The 17,474-nt window shown below is 40.2% G+C and overlaps 1 protein-coding gene across 1 annotated transcript in view; it reads right to left on the reverse strand.

Annotated features, from left to right (window-relative positions):
- The window catches only part of GPRC6A (G protein-coupled receptor class C group 6 member A), a 30,531-nt gene extending 16,015 nt beyond the window's left edge, over positions 1 to 14,516 (reverse strand). Inside the window, exons 1-3 of the mRNA XM_073627135.1 lie at positions 14,249 to 14,516; positions 7,641 to 7,944; positions 4,675 to 5,502 (exon numbers count right to left, since the gene is read on the reverse strand). Coding sequence (XP_073483236.1) covers positions 4,675 to 5,502; positions 7,641 to 7,944; positions 14,249 to 14,442 — 1,326 coding nt within the window. The 5' untranslated portion in view covers positions 14,443 to 14,516. The remainder of the gene's footprint in view (positions 1 to 4,674; positions 5,503 to 7,640; positions 7,945 to 14,248) is intronic.
- Positions 14,517 to 17,474: the final 2,958 nt, after the last annotated feature.

Here is a 17,474-nt window from a genome sequence, read left to right on the forward strand (position 1 = left end):
TTAGGCTCTCCACGAATATACGTGCACTAACCCAAGTAATGGGGAGCCCTATGTTTCCCCCAGGTATGCTCTGTTCACAATTTCTCATGTGGACCCAGGACAATATGTCACTGTTCGTGATTGCCTTCATTACCAAACAACTGAAGACCCTCTTTGCGCTAACTTCAAGTCTATTGCCTCAGTGGCGGCAGTAGTTACAGCTTTGTGGGTTCTTCAACTCACTAGCCAAGAAAGCTTCCCCTCACTAGGATCTGACCTGCTTTGAAGCTCTGTATCTCCAGAAAGAGAAACCTACCCACCTTATCTTGCAACTTTACTGTATACTACTTGCTTATGCCTTCCCCCTCATGGGAAAGGAACCCATACTTTGTTTCCGCATGGGAAAGGAACCTGAGCACACAATAGCATGTTGACACATAAGGCCTGATCTGTGCATCGGACCGACTAAGATGTGCATTCCAGAATGTGCTGGAGTGCCATGCAGGTCTGTGCAGCTACCCACTTCTCATTGATTTGAACAGGCCGCTTACATGAGGTTGCATGGAACACCTTCACATTCCATGCGGGTGAAAACAGTACAGATTGGTATGCCCATGTGAATAAGTTCTAAGGTGAAAAAAAACGAGGGCTTACAACCCCTTTAAGAGACAATGGAGGATACATCAATGTAAAACTGACCAGTGGCAAGACAGTTTTAACCATTGGAAATAGTCCTAACCAGCCTTCTTTGCCTAACTTTGATTTTTACTATGGGGTGCGGTAAACGTGAATTATATAATGTGGGGTGGTTCAAGTGCACCATGCTCTTGCACTTAAAGGGGTTGTAAACCCTCGTGTTTTTTCACCTTAATGCATCCTATGCATTAAGGTGAAAAAACACCTGGCAGTCACTGGCACCCCAGCCCCCTCGTTTAACTTACCTGAGCCCTAGAATTTCACCTGGCAGAGACGCGCTTTTCCGTTGCCTGAGGTTCTCGGCTCTTGATTTGATAGATTGATAGCAGCGCAGCCATTGGCTCCCACTGCTGTCAATCGAATCCAATGACGCAGACGCCGGTGGCTGGGCCGAGTCCGGCATTCGTGTCTATGGACACAAATGCTGAACTTGGGAGTGTGCCCGCAAGGTAACCCCCCCGGGAAAGCGCATCTCCTAGGGGGTTGGTTATCTGATAAGAGGAGGAGCCGCGAGAGCCGCCGAGGAACCCCAAAAGTCGGTGTTCGTGGCCACTCTATGCAAAATGAACTGCACAGTGGAGGTAAGTGTGACATGTTTGTTATTTAAAAAGAAAAAAACGCAAACCTTTACAATCACTTTAATGAGAGTTTGAAACTGGCAATGAAAAAAGGAATAGCCTCAGCGAAACCACTGGCCAATTTCTATCCATAGATTGCAGTGGCAAAGCTAGACATTCTTTCACCTGAGGCAGAGATTTAGTTCGGTGCTCCCCCCCACGGTGTCAGTAGAGCAGTGGACAGTGTCAGTAGAGTAGTGGATGGTGTCAGTGGACTAGTGGATGGTGTCAGCAGGGCAGTGACTGATGTCAGTAGGACAGAGGACGATGTCAGTAGGGCAGTGGTTGGTGTCATTAGGGCAGTGGCTGATGTCAGTGGGCCAGTGGACAGAGTCAGTGGGGCAGTGGATTGTGACAGCAGGGCAGTGGATGGTGGCAGGAGTGCAGTGGATGTGGCAGTAGGGGAGTGGCTAATTGTCAGTAGGGCAGTGGATGATGTTAATAGGGCAGTAACTGATGTCAGTAGAGCAGCTGATGGTGTCAGTAGGGCAGGGGCTGGTGTCAGTAGGGCAGATGATGATGTCAGTAAGGTAGTGACTGGTGTCAGTATGGCAGTGGCTGGAATCCAAAGGGCAGTGGCTGGTGTCAGTAGGGCAGTGTATAGTGCCAGTAGGGCAGTGGCTGGTATCAGTAGGGCAGTGGCTAGTGTCAGTAAGGCAGTTGCTGGTATCAGTAGGGCAGTGGATGGTGTCAGTAGGGCAGTGGATGGTGTCAGTAGGGCAGTAGCCGGTATCAGTAGGGCAGTGGCTGGTATCAGTAGGGCAGTGGATGGTGTCAGTAGGGCAGTGGATGGTGTCAGTAGGGCAGTGGCTGGTATCAGTAGGGCAGTGGCTAGTGTCAGTAGGGCAGTGACTGGTATCAGTAGGGCAGTGGATGGTGTCAGTAGGGCAGTGGCTGGTATCAGTAGGGCAGTGGCTGGTGTCAGTAGAGCAGTGAATGGTGCCAGTAGGACTGTGGCTGGTATCAGTAGGGCAGTTGATTGTGGAAGTGCAGCAGTGGCTGTTGTCAGTAGGGCAGTGGCTGGTGTCAGTAGGGCAGTTGACAGTGGCAGTAGGGCAGTTGACAGTAGCAGTAGGGCAGTGACTGGTGTCTGTAAGGCAGTGGTCGCTGACAGTAGGGAAGTTGCTGGTGTCAGTACGGCAGTTGACAGTGTCAGTTAGGCAGTGGACGTGTCAGTGGGGCAGTGGCTGGTGTTAGTAGGGCAGTTGACAGTGGCAGTAGGGCAGTTGTCAGTGTCAGTTAGGCAGTGGCTGGTGTCAGTAGGGCGGTGTCAGAGGGGCAGGGGCTGGTGTCAGTAGGGCAGTGGCTGGTGTCAGTAGGGCAGTGGGTGGTGTCAGTAGGGCAGTGGGCGGTGTCAGGAAAGCAGTGGCTGGTGACAGTAGGGCAGTGGTTGGTGTCAGTAGAGCAGTGGATGGTGTCAGTTAGGCAGTCGCTTGCGTTAGTAGGGCAGTGGACAGTGTCAGTTAGGCAGTTGCTGGCATCAGTAGGGCAGTAGTCAGTGGCAGTAGGGGATGTATGTTCTATAGGGATCTCCTGGGATTTAGACACCAACCAAAAACACACAGATCCCATCTCTTAAAATCCAGATAAAGCCGACCACCAGCTGATCACCCTCAACATACCCCCCCCCATCACAGGCGCTGAATTCTCGAGGAGTGGACCCAGACCATATCAAGATTGACACTCCCGGGCACTGCTGGAGCCTGAAACCCTTCAGCGAGGTTTACTTAGACTCACTCCCCCGGGTGCTGACCGGATCTCTTCAAAAAGGCAGCAGGCTGAATACCTGGCCGGGTCCGGATCCCAACTCCCCTGCGATCAATGGCAGTGAGGGGGGGCGCACATGGAGCAGTACTCGCGCACATGGTGGTGTGTCAGCACACTGGTGATGAAGCACTCCTCTCCTCCTACCCGCCAGCGCTATAGAAAAGCATTCTAGAGCAATGCTGCAGCTACTGTTGTTTAGCAACATAGCAACAGTAGCTGAAGTGTCACTCTAGAATGCCTTTCTATAGTGTGGGCGGGCAGGAGAAGCGGAGTGCTTCATCGCTAGTGCACCTGTGCAGTCTCCTTCCTATTTGATTCTCCGGTATTTGGCGAACTGTGCAGCGGGTGCTGCCTGTCCATGGTTCGCAGTGCGGGTGGGGGACTTGCCAACTGCTTCACGTAGGAGTAAGGCGGCAGAGCAGCTCTCTTGTGCTGGATCATGTATTTAGTACATGATCCAGCACTTCCGGGTAGGGGGTGCGCACCTGGCCCCTGCCAGCTGTACTGTGATTAGTCACAGCACAAGCCGATCAGCAGGTCCCAGCCAATGATTGACCGCCAGCACCCACTAATCGGCAAAGAGGATGACAGGACAGAGCTCTGTCCTGTTACTGGGGACGTGCCGGCTTTTGTTTACCTTTTAGGGACTAAAAACTAACACATCCCTTAGTAAAACAGCACACAGTGAGTGCACCAAGCACTGTTAGGCACACATTTAACCCCTTGATCGCCTTAGATGTTAACCCCTTCCCCGCCAGTGTCAATACGGTGACAGTGTATATTTTTAGCACTGATTACTATATTAGCGTCACTGGTTCCCACAAAGTGTTAAAAGTGTCAGTTAGTGTCAGATTGCCCACTATACTATCACAGTCCCACTATAAGTCACTGATCATCGCCATTGCTGGTATAAAAAAAAATTCCAGTATGTATACCATAGTTTGTAGATGCTATAACTTTTGCTCAAACCAATCAATATATGCTTAGTGGGATTTTTTTTTACCAAAAATATGTAGCAGAATACATATTGGCCTAAATTTATGAAGAAATTCGATTTTTAAACATTTTTATTGGATATGTTTTATAGGAGAAAGTAAAAAATATTATTTTTTTCAAAATTTTCAGTTTTTTTGATTGAAACTTTGCAAAACATGCCAATACATGTCCCCTAACTTTTTATGTGCAAGATATGTAAAACAAGCAGAATGAGCTTGGTACTGCGGCTCCTCAAATTCAGTCATACAGGTACTCTATTAAGAGAAGGCACAAAAAAAAAGGTGATTAAATCTTCCTACCTAATGAAAGCAGTGGTGTTGACATAGGGAATGTAGTTTTCTCAAGAGACACACATCACTAGGAGCATAGGTAAAATTCCAGGAGGAACCCACCCACACCTCTGCTCTTTTTATAGGCTCTGTGCAGCCCAGTGATTATGCCACCACTTTATCAGGGTTTGCAAAGGCATTTGGTGCACAGTGAATGGATATCCTGGTGAACTTTTGGGAAATACACTTAAACAAATGTAATTGTGCTTGAAGATCGCTCTATGTGTATCTGTACTTATCATTTAAAAACAATTTATAGTAAATATGAAATACATAATGAATAATTCTACCTCCCATGGTGCAAAGGCATTAGGATTTCTGCAGTTTCTATTCAAACACAGTTTTTGAATAGCATATGCTATAGCAGTCACTGCCAGCTGAGTGCTAAAGATAAATCCTGGTTGTACCGTGGCCGAAAGAAAGTCCTCTCCCAGAGCTTTGTTCTTTATTCTAGTGGAGGTGACCACAGCCTCTTTGGAATAATTATTAACACAACTGTACATATCACTGTATTTCCTCTTTGAACAGCCAGACACAAGCACGGCGTATTGGTCTAGGAAACGATTCATCTCAAAGTCCTTTTGGTTTAGGTCTTTTAAATACTCCTGAAACGATGTAGTATCACCACTCTTAAACATAAATCCAATCACTTGGCCGATCTTTTGAATATTGGGTATGCTACTTATTCCTGTAGATACAGCCCAGCTATCACTTGCAATCCATGTCTTCTTTATTTTCTTCTCCATAACTTTTAAAAATAGCTGTACGATAAGTGAAGGTTTTAGAAAAGCTACAATGACATTGACCCTGGTTTCTTTTAGTATGGTTTGAATTGTCTTATCTATCCGAGACTGTACGCTGCTGTCAGATAAATGAGCAGGTATGACTTCTTTAAAGGCGATACATACATTGATAAAGCTAGCCTGAACTCCAAAACTCTCTAGAGCTGATCGCCCATAGTCATCATCCATGGTTATTAGTCCAATCCAATTCCATCCAGAGAAATGAATAAGTTTTGCCATTGCTCTAGTTTGGTAAGAGTCATTTGGAATTGTTCGTAAGAAAGCAGGAAATCTAAATTTATCACTTAGTATTTGAGCAGATGATGCATGACTGACCTGTCAAAAAAAGGTTTTCATATAAATATTTATTTTATCGCAATACAATTTAAATAATTTTATCATGTAATTTAAAATCCTACACATCAGATGCTAATAGTATCTATACTAATGTGGGCAAACATGCCAACACAAAATTGGCCTGGTCCCTGTAAACTGCTGAGACTGATTTCTTGTTATTTCCACTGGTTATTTCATACCACCCTGCATAATATTTTAGTTTAAAAAATCCTATTTATGTATGATACATTTTATCATTAGGATAAGTACTGTATCACTCATAAGCCATATATTACAAAAGAGTACTAAACTGAAAAAGAAGTCAGTCTAGTAATTAAAACAGTAGTGCAACCAATAAAGCCGAACTCTGGGATAAGCAAATATTGTCTAAATACAAGAATTGTGTATATTCCTACTTAAACCGGTAAAAAAAAAGTTTCCCATGTAAGACAAATGCATAATGTTCTAATATGCATCGCTATACACCGCTGACAGGGCTTCCATCTTACCCCAGTCTTCCTTCTGGGTTCACGGCCTCCGGCTACATGAGTTGCCGGGCCGCAATGACATCACTCCTGTGCATGCGTGTGGGAGCTTTTGGCTATGGCATGGGCTCTGAAGGCCAGTATGCTGGACCTTTAGAGCTATGCTCTTTTTCCAGATCTATGCAGAATTCCAGCATATAACTTTTCCTCTGAGCAGGAGCTCCCTGTAATAAAGACCAGTTACTGCTGTTCTCTCTCACTTTGCAGGGTGTAGTTTTCTGCAGGCAGCCTGTAGTGGGTGGAGCCTGCTGGGCCATCCCACAGCTCTGTTCTCTGTACAAGCTATGTACAGCACAGCGATCATGTGACTGTTACCATTACAAGGTAATGTCTGAGTTTGCAAAGGGATCGTGTGCTCAGAAAGTGGTTTATATCTTTTGTGACTATTGAGGAATATATTTAAATAAAAAAATGTTGTTGCCTTAAATTCAGCTTTAAATATATTTTGAAAACGTTTTGCTAACAGAAAATTCTACTGCTGGAAACAAAGTGTGACATTGATTAGTCCCTAAACATGGTCAGACTTAGAAAACGTAATCCTTGTAAATTATCATTATATAACTGAATTCTACATTGTTGATATGATAGCACTTTAATCACGCACTTTAATTTAGGAGACATTTTTGCTCTTTTTACTTGGTTTTTGAAGGTGTCCAAACATGACAATTTCATGTCTGTGAAAGCAGTGCATTATACTAGACACTTCTGTTGACAGATCTAGGGGAAAAAAAGCACTTAATTCCTGCCCGATCAACCATTGGCAAAGTTGTCTGGCATCGACTCCCCATCCTGCCTACATATTACAGCCATGGCTCAACCAGGAAATGCAGGTTTTATTGATACACGAGCCAAAGTTGGACTGGGGCTGCCCATCTGCCTACCCCCTAATGTCTATAAACTTAGCATCATCTTGCAGAAATAACATCTATAATGGTACCATTTCAGAATGCTTCATAAATATGATGATCATTATTAACAGTTAAACCTCTGCCTATAGAAATCTATTTCTACAAGTCAAAAAAGGCATAGCTGCTCTCCTTCTGAAAATACTAGCTGCCTGGCTGTTAACCTGAGCAGTTCATGTTTTCTAGCTCTCCATGTGGAATCACAGGGTACATTACTAATAGTTCTTGGAAAGAAGACCGACATTAGTAAACACATATGTATGCCCTAAGTTTACAGTAACTGCCAAATTATTATGCATGCTGTTTATACAGACATAGATGCATAGATTAATGTACAGTAGCTGGAAAGGGTGGGCCAACTCAATATTGAACCCTACGGACTAAGACTAGAATGCCGTTAAAGTTTATGTGCGTGTAAAGGAAGGTGTCCCAATACTTTTGGTAATCTAGTAGATATACACTCTAATGTTCTTTCTTGCAGAAAGTCATGGTTATGATATAATTTCCTGTTTATATGCTTCTGTTGTTTTCCAACAAAACTAAAGGGTCATGTGTCCAGCAAGAATTTGCAACTGGTAAGAGTCATATCTACAGCAGCTTTCCAACACATTCAACACTGGAAATATGTTCTACAGAAAAAAAACTTAGTTTTATGCCTAGACAACATACATTTCGATTGAGCCCTTACCTGTGGTATAAGCTGGGTGTTCAGTAACTTTGCAACAGCAATGGACACTTCTGAATAACTGTCTCCTATTACAGCTTTTACTTTGGGTATATAGTCCGAATAGTTGCATTTAAATAGAACAGCGTCTCCTGAAGTATTGTATGTAGACAGAAATCGCAATGTAGCTGATATTGCTAGTGTGGACTCTGAACAGGTATCATAAATTTCATATCCCAGTTTAACTCCAGATAAAAGCGTGGAATTGTTTATTGACTCTATAGTGTGAACCATGGCTAGTATCTGTAAGAACCCCTGCATCTCAAACCTGCAACGTAAAAACGAATAATGTTCAGTTTTACCAAGTTAGGTAAATAAATGCACTAATTATATGTAAGAAAACCAAAAAATCATTAGATGCTTGTTATCCAGAGCTAATCACATCATACATTAGAACTGGGCAGAAAGATCCATTAGAACCAGACTCATAACGACCTATCTCATTGTTAAATCTTGATGTAAAAATTCTGTCTTAGCTTAGCAACTCTACTCGCTGATATTATACCCACATTGATCCACCCCACAAAATCTGGATTTGTCAAAGGCAGAACAGCCTTGATAAATATCCAAAAAGTCCAGTAACCTAACCTGAAATAGACCCCATACACGGTGCACCTATAAGTTGTTCAGAATTAGGTACCACTCTTTTTGCGGATGATGTCCTAATGTTTACCTCCAACCCACTATCTGATATGCTAATAATTAAACTTATTTTTAATGAATTTCACTGGTACTCAGGCCTTCGTATTAACTATAACAAGAGTGAGATACATCCATTAGGGGCCTCTACAGCTATACCATGGTCCTCTATCTCTCCTTTTCCTATAGCTAAATCTTACATTACTTATCTTTGTATCAAGATAGGGAAACTTCCTTCCTCCTTGTATACTCTCAGCTACCCTCCCTTAATTCAGAAAATAGTTAATGAGTTAAAAACCTGGATGGATCTGCCTATCTCACTTCTGGGGAGATGTAATTTGTTTAAAATGGTCAGCTTTGCTCCCCTATTGTATCTATTGCAAACTATTCCTATTTTGCTGAAGCATAAAGATATAAAGATTTTAAATAAATCAATATCCTAATTTCTTTGGTGTAACAAAAAGGGACATATAGCCCTATCTAAGCTGTATCTCCCTAGAAGCGAAGGGGGGGGCAAATCTCCCCAACATCAGGTTATATAAACTAGCGTACCTACTTTGTACAGGTTTAAGCCTGGTACACACTACAGTTTTTTTTTCGCGCAACCCAGTAGGTTGCACGAAAAAAACCTGTCAGCTCCAGTCAGAAACACTGTACTAACCATGCAAAGTTAGTTCAGTGATCTCCCCCGCTGAGCTGTTGTGTTCTGACAGGGGGGCGCCCCCCTGCTGCCAGAACACTTCGATCAGCTGCTGGTTTTCCAGCATGCACATCTGACAGAAGCCCACTGAATGGCCGGCTTCTGTCGGACAGACCAACATACATACGGGCAGAATGTCGGCTGTTTTTTTTTAACCAGGCAAAAGTCTCCCGACATCCTGCTCGTGTGTACGGGGCTTTAGACTGGATCTCTGTAGCATTGCGATATTCTAATTGGTCACTAGAGTCAGCGATAACTCACCCTACTACCTGTGGCTCTTTTACACAGCAGATGGAAATCTCACCACCCAAGCTTCAACACAATATACTTCTGAAGGACACTGTCATGGAGAGAAATCCGAAAAAAATGAGTCTCTCCCCTTTCATCTACAGGCACTTACCCCTACAGAGCAATCCGATGTTTCTCCAGGGACTGAAAAATAAGGCCTTCTCAATGTGGCCATACAAAGGTTAGAACCTTAGGCACATATATGTGTAATCTGGATTCAGGCAATTCTTTTTCCTTCCATGACATCGCCACAAAATTTTCCATCCCATCAGACCATCTCTTCTATTACTGGCAATGCCTAAGCTAAGCTAATTCTTGCTGTCAAGATCGTAACAAGATTGATAGAAATGTTTACTAGACAAAAGATCTTACTCCATTTTGGTCATCTATAAACCTCTCAATTGCCAATTTGTGAACTCCTTCAGTTCCTCTATAGCCGCTAACTGGGGCAAGGACTTCTCCGCTGAGTCAATCACTGACAAAATGCTGAGCGGGTTTAACAAGATTTTACAGCTGATCACCAATGAATCGTGGGGAGAGACGCAACTCAGACTTATACATCGAGCCTACATACCATTCCTTGCAGATAAATTCACTACTCAGTTGGTTCTCTGCCCTTTTTTTTAGCCAGACAAAACCCTCTCTCTCACACTGTCTATGGTCATGCCCACCTATATCACTTTATTTGGACCAGGCGATTGCTTTTATTTATGGGTCACAGATCATCGCCTTCTTAAAGATCCTCTTCTTCTGCGATTTGGCCATAGTGCCCAACCTCCCAATTCACCAACACCTGATCGGGAAAGCTCCTATCACCTACCTTGAATCCTCATTTGCCTATTAGTGGCACGTGGAGCCATTAAAAAAAAAATGGACTTCCTCTATCTAGCTAACCATTTCGGTGAACAAGGAACTGAAACTCTTACTGTATAGAGAAAAATTGTACTGTGATTCATCCCATTCCTCTTCCATAACTAATTTCTATCAGGTAGCCTTCATGTCAACTACTCTATCCACAGCAGAAACCTCTTCACTTGCTAAATCTTTCAGCTACTTTCAAGGACAACTCCACGATTAGGATGTCATCACCTGATGCTGTTTTTCTCAGCTGTCTTTGTTTTTGAATAGACACCACCAAACACTGAGATATCGTTATCAACTTCTCTTAAGGCACTAACTTGCTCAGGATGCTTAGGACTGGTTTAATTGCTAATTGCTAGTTTGAACTTAGCTGTTTCCTTCTCATTAGAGATTAGATTTCCCCTTTTCTCCTCTCTGTTAAGGACATGTATTTACACACCTTTTATCCCCCTTTTTATTAACGGAGATCCATCCTTGTCTCTTCTTTGCTAAAAGGATACCCACCTTTTTCCGGTTGTTTGATGAAGTACATGTATTATGGCATATAATTGGCTCTTGGATTATGTAAAACTCAATAAACTCTCTTAGAAAAAAAGAACTGAGCAGTACATTTCAGAAGATAAATGAACAAAGTTTTCCAAATTTTGCCATCAACATTGGTAATCATCATATCTACTTTATGATAGTTGTCCCTACGGAGGCTTAAATTCCTAGGGCTTAGAACTATGAGCAAAATCTTACATTTTAGGTACAGAAACAATCAGTAGGGTTGATAACTTCAGTATATTAAAGCCAGTAGACCAGCATGACATCCAAGCGACAAGATTTTTTTTTCATGGGTTTTGACTGTCTTTTTTATACCTAATTTATGACTGTTAACAGAACAAGTTTCAAAGAAATACCATTTCTTCAATATAAGTTATTAAATGTAAAGATTACAGACAAAGAAATAACACATATAGAATATGGGGAAAGGAAAGGAGGTGAGGGTAATGAGAAGTTTGACCAGCAAGAGATACAGTAAATTAATTGTAGTATGTGTATTTTGTTTATAGTTTATACACCCCCCCCCCCACACCTGAACTCAGACGCACATTTAAATATATATATATTAGTATTCTTAAAGCTAAAAGTTTAGGAATTTAGAAATAATTTATATTTGGAAATAAATTAGTCTTTTTCTTGCTTTAAAACTATTCATCCATTCTTAAATGCTAGGAGGTTTATATTGTTTCCAGTCAGGACGAATAGCTTAGTGGCTGCTATAGAAAAAGTGGTTAGATCATATATTTGTTTAGACTTTTGTTTTTAAATCTATGTCAAACTTCAGGACACAAGCCAGATATGACCCTTTTGTTTGCCTTTTGGGTACTATTTCACCCTCTGACACCATAGATGGGCACTATTCCTTTCACTGACACCAACAATGGAACACTATTCTTTCCAGTGACACCAACTATGAGATAGTAGCCCTCTTCCCACTTACTAAAGGTGCTAGATCATTTTTTACTTCCACTGACCATTAACCTTGGGCATTTTTACTTCAAATGACAAGTAAGCCTGGAATATTGTTTACACTAATATTCTTTCAGTAAATTTTTACCTATTTTAATCCATTTTGTTAAAACCTAATTTAACCCTTGTTAAGAATTACTGTAATACAGCCGGCTGCATATATAGTAATAAATATAGACCTTTTTTCGTTACACTGGTAATTGCTGCTCCATACCAGAAAAGTGTCTATGGATATCAAGCGGGAACCCATCCAAAAAGCAAGAAAAAAAGTGTGCCCCCTCAAAAAAAAAACCCCATACCAGACCCTTATCTGAACATGAAAACGGGCAGGCCAGGAAAGGGTAGGAGGCAGCGCCTAACAAAAAGGGAAGCATAACATTAGGGGCTCCCCAGATACTGCCCCCATGAGAATGAATAAGAAGTACGTAGTCCATTTAAAAAAAAAAAAATCCCAGAATGCAAATCCATCATAAATTATGTCATCCAGCAAAACAGATCCACACCAATCATGATGAACAATATACATTGCACCAAAAAAACCTGCCAAATATAGTCAGTTGTTATCTTTGGTTAGTGATATCATGCTAACACCGCCCTTTTGTTAACATGGCCAGGGATTCTTGGCCAGTAAATAAATGGGGCTGGATGACATCACTTGTTACTAAGGATGGGGTGGGTGTCAACACCTGCCGCTTCCTTAGCAACCTTTGACAGCAAAGAAGCTGTCATGTATAGTAGTGATATTTCTACTACTACTATACTTGATGTTCTGCTCTCACGGAATGAGTCCAGACAAACGCCCCAACAGCCAAAGTTGGGTGTGAACTTGTGTTTGGACTGAACTTTAAGCTCATCCCTACCGTACTGGAAGTGTCACTGTTATGGTTAAAGTAGAACTAAAGGCAAAACTTTTTTTTCATTTTGGCTAAAGTAAGTGAGGTTATAACCTCCCAAACAGGAAGTAAGAGGAAATCCCTTCCAAATGAGAAAAGTACCTGGTTGTCACAAGAGTCATGGGAACTAGTGCCCTCATTGGACAATTTCCCCTCTATTTCTGTTCTGGGGACAACCAGAAATTTGTGATTTTCTTTTACTTTCACTTTCAGTGATTAATAAAGGGGATGAATCTCCAAAATGGGGGCACACCCAGCAATAGAAATTTGACAGGTGTTCTAATTCCTCTCCACTTTATCCAAAATCCCCAAAAAACTTTTGGATTTAGCTATACATGAACTTTAAATTATTCTGGTCATATATTTCACAATGAAAAATCCCAAACCTGAAATATCAGTTCTGGATGGACTTTTTCTTTGAGGAGATTCATATCCGTATTCAGTTAAAAGTGCTAATTCTTAAATGCAACCAATGAGAGTTTACTCTAAAAACAGAGATTGATTCTGATTTGTTGCTGTGGGTTAAAGCACTTAAGTATATGGCTATTAATTTATAATAAAGGGTGGCATGTTCTGTGTTTCCAAACTGCCACAAATTGAATTTAGGATAAATTACATAATTGTCCCAACACATCAATGATGCTACTACATAAACTTCCAAAGCAGTATGTATTTTTTTTTTAAATAAAATGAACCTTTATTTTGTGTCTGTGTCAGAGTAAACTAAGCAAAAAATAAAGCATTTCTCAATCCAGAAATAAACATAATAAATTGCAGCTTACAAATCCTTAGATGTGGTGGCTTCCTTGGGTTTTTGGGTGGCTACACTCACTCCTCTATTTTATGTATGGAAGAGCAACATAGCCACCCTTGGACAGCAGCACTGTCTACCTGTGGAAAGAGTAATGTTAGATAGACTAGTAGATTTAGATTACTTTACATAAGTGACCAACAAATTAAAGCTGAACTTCAGCTATCAATTTTTAAGCAGTTACAGCAACATATATTTTCCTTTTGGGATAACGGTGTTAACTATATGAGTAAAAGCTGACCATGGTAGGCGCCCCTCTCAATATTAAATAGTTTGTCCTTATCATCTAACTGACACTTTTGCTGGACACAGATTGGTCTTTTTAAGAACATTTTAAAATAACAGACTTACTGGTAGAACAAACAGGTGAAAATGAAAGAAAAAAGTCTAAAATAAGAAAACGCATGCAGCCACCACATCTAGGCATTGTTGAAATAAAATGTTTGGTTTTAGGCTTCAGATACACTTGTTGACAGTTGCATAACTGTTTTTTTATTTTTGCATATCCCACGTTATTTGTGTATTATTTCACCTTTGAAAAGGAAACAAATATTGAATGGTTTTCCCTCCTATTAACATTTAATGGCCATAATATATTCAATATTATATAGATGTCAACATTCATTTTGATGGTTAATGAATTGATCATTAAATTACCTTTTTATTGCTAAATTGCCAAGTTTGCTTAGTTGATGTTACCATATTCTCAGTTGATAACAATTATACCATCCTAATCAATATTTATTTATTTTGTTTAAAACATATCAGATTTATTTTAGCCTAAGAGAGATAACAGATAATAATAAAGAACCATGCCCATTTTAAAAACACCAAAAACAATACTTCTGAAAAAAATATTACTCACCCGGCACAATTCTCGATAGCTGGTTTATGTGGATATCCCCGAACTGAGTTCATCATTTTGCCATGTACTGCAAACAGGCCCCCAATAATAATGTCCCCATGTGCTCTTGCTCCCACAAAATCATCAGGAATCACACAGCAGTATATTCCATTGATCAGTATCCCAGTGATGACAGACATTCCATACAGTGCCATGTCTCTAGATCATATTCCTGCTGCTGAGGTCAGACCACTAATTTATCAACTTCAGTACAGTTACTATGTAAGCAGCTAATAAGCAGTGTGAGCCGGATGCACCTTGCCTAGGCTAATTCTCTTTGTTATGGGTACAGCTGCTTCCTTTTCTGTATGACAGCTACAAGTTCAGATATCAGTTCTAGATAATGATAAAACACACACATACAGTACATGGACATATTCACAATAACTGACAGTAATACAAAGACATCATAATGCTTATTGAACATTAACGCATCTGTTCTGTTACTTCCCTTCTGTGTTAGAGAGTCTATGAAACAATCATTTGTCCTGTTATATCTTACATATTGATTATTTTGGGGATTTTGGTGTGTGTCATAAATTTAAGTAGAGTTGAGTTAAATCTAGAGCCATAAATCTTTATCTGTATAAATCCCATGAAGATGACACCACATCAATAGGTTCCCATCAAGATATCGGAGACAAAACAGACGTTGATATATATTTGCTCTCTGCCTCTTTATTGTGTTCCAGACACTACCTGTCACTGAAAGTGGATTTTATGTCAGTGCCATGATTACTATACATCTGTGTTTATTCCAAAGCAGGATATCACTCCTCCTATTTGTCATAGAAGCATAAAAGAGAAATGGCAGTAAAGGACAAAGTGGTCCAATAATTCTCTTTCTTTCTTTCTTGCTCTTGTTTGAGTATAGCTCTGTTTATCCCAAACATATCTAAATGTTTACTGGAAGTCTATTCCAGGTGTCAATGCCTCTTTCCGTAATATAATACTTTCTACAGTGCCTTGAAATAGTATTCATACTCCTTGAAATTTTCCACATTTTGTCATGTTACAACCAAAAATGAAAACTTATTTTATTGGGATTTTATGTGATAGACCAACACAAAGTGGCACTTAATTGTGAAGTGGAAGGAAAATGATAAATGGTTTTCAACTTTTTTTTACAAATACATATGTGAAAAGTGTGGTGTGCATTTGTGTTCAGCCCCCCGAGTCAATACCTTGTAGAATCACCTCTCGCTGCAATTACAGTTGCAAGTGTTTTTTGGTATATCTCTACAAGCTTTGCACATCTAGAGAGTGAAATTTTTGCCCATTCTTCTTTGCAAAATAGCTTTAGCTCTGTCAGATTGGATGGAGAGTGTCTGTGAACAGCAATTTTCCTTGTCAAAAGAAGTTTATTGAGTATACAATATTATAAAGATACATAAAGTAAGTTTACAAGGATCTATAAAGTAAGCTCATTGTTTTACAGTAGGGTTTATATAGGTAAATATCATGAAATTTCAAATATTAAACATTGGGTTCACGTAAACCTAAATTAAAGATATATATCATTTCCTTAGTTACTTTTGTAGGTATTTAAATGATTTATACCTACTATACATATTGTTTACAGGTAGAGTGTATATAGGTCAAATAAATTCTGATAATGAGCTTTAATCGTAAGGTGGAGAAAAGGAAAGAAAAAGAAGAAAAAGGGTAGAAAGGCAGAGGTATGGTCCACAAGGTTGTCCCGCTCGTCAGTTTATTATTCTTTTTAGTTCTCTTTGAAGCCTTAGAATGGGTGTCTCTGTAAGTCATTTAATCTGCTACCATGGCAACAGGACAGAGTCATTGAAGTTTGACAGGAACTGTTGTTTTATCCAAGGATGCCAAAGTTTTTCAAATTTTGGAATTTGATTTTGATCGATGGCTACCATCTTAACATGGGACATTGTATTATTCATTCTGTGAATTGTTTCTGCTAGTACCAATGTAGGAGATTTCCATGCCTTGGCCACTGTTTGTTTTGCAGCCGTTGTTAGTTGGATCATAAGTTTGAATTGAGAGAGTGTTAACCATTCCGGTTTTAGATTAAGTAAAGTTATATAAGGATCTGGTTGTATTATTTTTTTTAAATATTTTAGATGCAATCACGAAGACTTCCTTCCAGAAGGTTTGGATTACTGGGCACATCCACCATATGTGTAAATGTGTGCCTATTTCTGGGCATCCTCGAAAACAAAGAGCTGAGGTATTAGGTGAATATTTTGCCACTCTAGCGGGTACAAGGTACCAGCGAGTTAGGACTTTATAATTTGTCTCCAGTGCTAAGATGTTGGGTGAAGATGACTTAGATGTGAGCCATATGTTAGACCAGTCCGTGTCTTCTAAAGTTCGTCCCAGGTCCTCCTCCCACCTCTGAACGTAAGAGGGTCTATTAAGATTTGGTACTCCATATAATTGATTATAAAGTGATGAAATTTTACCTTTAGCAAATGGATCTTTTGTACAGATTGATTCAAAAATGGATAATTGGGATAATGGTGTATCCCCCTTTAGGAATGGTGTATAGAAATTTTTGATTTGGAGATATCTAAATATCTCAGAGTTTGGTAGATCATATTTTTCTCTAAGCGATGGGAATGAAAGGAATGATTTAGATGCTATGAAGTCATTTAGTGTCTGAATGCCTGATGTTGTCCAAGCTTTAAAAGAATTTGGGTAGATCCATGCCGGATAAAAGGCCGGATTTCTGATAAAAGAAAGGAGAGGATTGTGTGGAGATTGTAACTGATATTTGGTTTTTAGTTTATCCCAGAGAGATAAGAAGTGTTTAGTTATGGGATTATGAATTTTAAAGCGGTCTTTAGGATCAAGCCATAATAAGTTTGATATTAATAGAGGGTCATTTTCTGAAGCCTCTATAAATACCCATAATGGGATTTCCTGTTTTGCATGGTATTTGGACAGACTGGCCAAATGTGCTGCTCTGTAGTAGTTAGTAAAATTAGGGTATCCCAGGCCTCCTTTATTTTTGGGAAGATGTAGTGTGTGTATAGGTATACGTGGTTTAGAAGAGCCCCATATAAATAAAGTTGCTCTTTTTTGTACTATTCTCAAAAAATAGGAAGGAATTGGAATAGGGAGGACTCTGAATAGATAAAGCAATTTGGGTAGAATAGTCATTTTGATTGCATTAATCTTCCCTATCCAGGATAAAGGAAGTTGCGACCATTGT

The sequence above is a fragment of the Aquarana catesbeiana genome, linkage group LG04 (assembly GCF_042186555.1).
Source record: "Aquarana catesbeiana isolate 2022-GZ linkage group LG04, ASM4218655v1, whole genome shotgun sequence".
In the NCBI taxonomy this organism is placed as follows: Eukaryota; Metazoa; Chordata; class Amphibia; order Anura; family Ranidae; genus Aquarana; species Aquarana catesbeiana.